General features: G+C 32.4%; 1 protein-coding gene and 1 pseudogene across 1 annotated transcript; both read right to left on the bottom strand.

Moving 5' to 3' along the window:
• Window positions 1–1179: 1179 nt before the first annotated feature.
• On the bottom strand, window positions 1180–3024 carry LOC125194787 (transcription factor TCP24-like). The gene is made up of 2 exons (XM_048093010.1): window positions 3011–3024; window positions 1180–1684 (listed from the first exon to the last, which is right to left on the bottom strand). Exons 1-2 carry the CDS (start codon window positions 3022–3024, stop codon window positions 1180–1182), a joined length of 519 nt encoding a protein of 172 aa, XP_047948967.1.
• A 799-nt stretch (window positions 3025–3823) lies between these two features.
• On the bottom strand, window positions 3824–4226 carry LOC125207128 (annotated as a pseudogene).
• Window positions 4227–4566: the final 340 nt, after the last annotated feature.

Genomic DNA, 4566 nt, shown 5'->3' with positions numbered 1-4566 from the left:
GGTATATGAGTCTCCTTTGTATTTATTACTCCATCTATCCCTGAAAATTTGTTACTTATTTTCATTTTTGGCCGTCTCTAAAAATTTTTCATCTTTCACTTTTACCACTTTTGGTAGTGGACTTCGCATTCCACTAACTCATTATCACCACATTTTATTATAAATCTAATACATAAAAGTATGACCCACATGCCACTAACTTTTTTCAACCCATTTTCTATATATTTCTTAAAATTCATGTCGGGTCAGCCGATGACAAATTATAAGGGATGGATAGAATAGTTTTAAATGAAATGTGAGTTGAATGAGTTAGTGGAAAGTGTTTATATTATAAATAAATCATGACTTCTATTCATGAACGTTTTCTTTTTTTTTTTTAAATAATTATTTTACATCAATATATAAAATTACATTTTCTCTTCATTTAACATTCAAAACAATATCTCTTAAAATCTTCAAATATGATACACCTTCCATAAGTGAATAGGAATTTCATTTCTTTTTGGCAAGGATTTTAAAAAATGTTAAGAAAAGTGAGCGTAAAAAAGTTAGTGGTATATGGGTCTCATTTGTATTTATTACTCCATCCGTCCCTGAAAATTTGTTACTTATTTTCATTTTCGGTCGTCCCTAAAAATTTTTCATCTTTCACTTTTACCACTTTTGGTAGTGGAATCCGCATTCCACTAACTCATCGCACCACATTTTATTATAAAACTAATACATAAAAGTATGGCACACATGCCACTAACTTTTTCAACCCACTTTCTATATATTTCTTAAAATTCATGTCGGGTCATCTAATGACAAATTATAAGGGATGGATAGAATAATTTTAAATGAAATGTGAGTTGAATGAGTTAGTGGAAAGTGTGACATATTACTTTATATCTATCCAATATATAAAAGGGGAGTTTTGAAGAAATTTACAAGATTGCCATTTAATTTAAAAAATTATTTTAAAATAAATATATATACATATATAGAGTTGCGATCAATGTCGAACCCTTCTTAAAAACCGAACTAGAGACTAAATCTCATCCATGCATTAATCACATCTAATGGTTATTAATAATTTCTGAATTTTTTACTCAATTAAATTGGTAAAGGGTAGTTTAGTAATGTGCAGCTCATCCTCACTTCCCAATTCCAACCAACTTCTTTCTCTACAATTCTCTCTCATCGTAGAGAAGGCGCCACCATATCCTCTTCTCTAGCTCTCTTTCTCTCCCTCATTAGTGCTTCTACGACCACCGCTCCCTCCACCTCGCTACTTCGCTGCCCGCTTGCCACCGCCAGCCTGGCCGCTTCGCTATTGGAATTCTCATCGGATGCATCCTTGCCTCCGCTCAATAGCTCGGTGAAGGAAGCAACATAAGAAGATTTCTCTTTCTCATTTTTCTTAACCGTCTTCTCAGATCTGGAAATCGAGGTCTCGAAGCTGCTGCTACCACCGACCGCCGCCGGAAAGGGGGAATTGATCGGCGGCAGCTCTGCAATCGAGCTAGCTGCTGCCGCGAGCAGCCACTCCACCGCCTTGCTCGGCTGATCGTAGCCTAATCGGTCCTGCAAATCATAGAATTCGATCGCGGTGTTAACCGCTAATCGAACGCAGCGGTCTCTTAGCCCTCGCGATGTCAGGACCTTGCTGTGGCTGTCCTTCCCGCCGGTGGCCGTCAATTCGCTTTAAAGTAATAATACATAAAAATGAAGTAAATCACAGTAAAAATGAAGTAATAAAATATTATAATGAAGTAACATCTTTAACTGATGTGTTGTTTGCACATTAAAGTATGCCATCAATTCGACTCTTATTGAACTAAATTGTTGTTACAACACATTAAAATGAACTACATATTCTTTTTGATAAAATAGTAAATTGATAAGATGAAGTAATAAATTATGATAATAAAGTAATATAAATGATCTGTTTTCTTATTAACTATAATCTAGTTAGTATGAAGTATTGGATTCATATAATGAAGTAATAAGTTATGATAATGAAGTAATATAAATGATCTATTTATACAGTAGGTTTTATTACTAAAATGAAGTAATAATACATAATAATGAAGTAAATCACAACAAAAATGAAGTAATAAAACATTATAATGAAGTAACATCTTTAACTGATGTGTTGTTTGCACATTAAAGTATGCCATCAATTCGACTCTTATTGAACTAAATTGTTGTTATAACACATTAAAATGAACTACATATTCTTTTTGATAAAATAGTAAATTGATAAGATGAAGTAATAAATTATGATAATAAAGTAATATAAATGATCTGTTTTCCTATCTACTATAATCTAGTTAGTATGAAGTATTGGATTCATATAATGAAGTAATAAGTTATGATAATGAAGTAATATAAATGATCTATTTATACAGTAGGTTTTATTACTAAAATGAAGTAATAATACATAATAATGAAGTAAATCACAACAAAAATGAAGTAATAAAACATTATAATGAAGTAACATCTTTAACCGATGTGTTGTTTGCACATTAAAGTATGCCATCAATTCGACTCTTATTGAACTAAATTGTTGTTATAACCAATGTTTTAAAAACCGGACCGGACCGGCCGGTTCGACCGGTCGGACCGCGAACCGGTAGGTAGTCCGGTCCGGTTCACTCCTTTAAACCACCAATGCATTGAACCGCTGTGAACCGGCAGAACCGGCCGGCCGGACCGGTTGGACCGTGAACCGGAAACCGGTTTAATATTGTTTTGTTTAAAAATTTTTAAAATTTGTTGTTGGTAGGGGTTGAACTCATGACCTCTCTTCTACATAAGAAGACCTCTACCACTCCACCACATGAGCTCATTGAACAATTTGAACATCAAATATTTTTATACATTAACCATTAAATTTTTATCTACAAAAACTAATAATTCGTTTTAATTTTATATTCTTTAATATAATTGTTAATTATAATATAAATAATTATCATCCTCTATATTTTAATGATGCTCTACTTACCATCTATATTATTATTAGTACCATATAAGATTCATTATTTACTATAAATAAATTTTTTATATTACATACTTAATTTATATACCCTAGCTTTTGACATCAATGAATATTTTTATCTAAACTTAATACCTAATTTGTATTTAATTATAATATTATTTTACGAAATAATTTTTCTTAAATTAATAAACATCATCTATTTTAATACATAAAAATATTAAATTTCTTAATTATATATAATATATGTGTTTATTATATATTCCGGTTCAACCAATGGTTCGACCAGTGAACCGGTTGAACCAGTGAACCAGTAACGACGCCGGTTCGCCGGTCGGTCCGATTTTTAAAACATTGGTTATAACACATTAAAATGAACTACATATTCTTTTTGATAAAATAGTAAGTTGACAAGATGAAGTAATAAATTATGATAATAAAGTAATATAAATGATCTGTTTTCCTATTAACTATAATCTAGTTAGTATGAAGTATTGAATTCATATAATGAAGTAATAAGTTATGATAATGAAGTAATATAAATGATCTATTTATACAGTAGGTTTTATTACTAAAATGAAGTAATAATACATAATAATGAAGTAAATCACAAAAAAAATGAAGTAATAAAACATTATAATGAAGTAACATCTTTAACTGATGTGTATGCCATCAATTCGACTCTTATTGAACTAAATTGTTGTTATAATGAAGTAATAACACAACTGAATGAACTAAATTGTTGTTATAATGAATCCAGTTGTTGCGAATTCACCGATGAACTTATCAGTAGTCTCTTCTCAAATACTGTATACTTAATTATTTGGAATCAAGTTTATAATCTCAGGCCACAGCCACTACTCCAGTGCGTACAGCTTTATTGATGTCAGATTCGTCGGAGCTCTGTCTCGCAGCGCTCGATCTCTTGGAGGAAGAAGACCTCTTCCATTTCTTCTTCTCCATCGCCTCATCCATCTATATCTGTTCCTGCCTGCACTCCTGGCTACAGAACGGCGTGTTCCCTCTGCAAAAATCCACCAAATTAGAAACTCCGCTAACCAATTCAGCTCCAAATCTCTTGGATTTTCACCTAATTTTACCTGTACATGAAGATGTCGTTGTTTTGGCAGAGCGATCTGCCGCAGAGGGAGCAGGAATCGAGGAAGTGCGGCTCGTAGTCGTGTTCGCATCCGGTGTAGTAGTATGCTGCTGCTGCAGCTGAGCTCATCGGAGGAGGAGGAGATTCAATTCAATTGATGATAAGATCCGTTGATTTGCAGAAGATTCATCGATTTGTAGAAGAAATTCGTCGATTTTGGAGAAGAAGATAAAGAGAGAATTGAAAATGAAGAAAATCACGTGAATTGAATGAAGGTTGCTGCAAAATTTTTACCCTAAATGTATTTTGGCCAAAATACCCCTGGATTGAAGTAAATTGTTTACCTAATGAAGGAGTGAAATTAATAAAGCATGGTCTAATCTCATCCATTAAAAACTACATCTAAGGGCCCAAATTTAGTCTCTAGTTCGGTCATTAAGAGATGATTTGTGAATAATGGGACTCTATATATATATATATATATATA

Source organism: Salvia hispanica, chromosome 1 (genome assembly GCF_023119035.1).
Source record: "Salvia hispanica cultivar TCC Black 2014 chromosome 1, UniMelb_Shisp_WGS_1.0, whole genome shotgun sequence".
In the NCBI taxonomy this organism is placed as follows: domain Eukaryota; kingdom Viridiplantae; phylum Streptophyta; class Magnoliopsida; order Lamiales; family Lamiaceae; genus Salvia; species Salvia hispanica.
The sequence above is the reverse complement of the archived record's forward strand: the minus strand, read 5'-3'. Positions and strand labels throughout refer to the sequence as shown.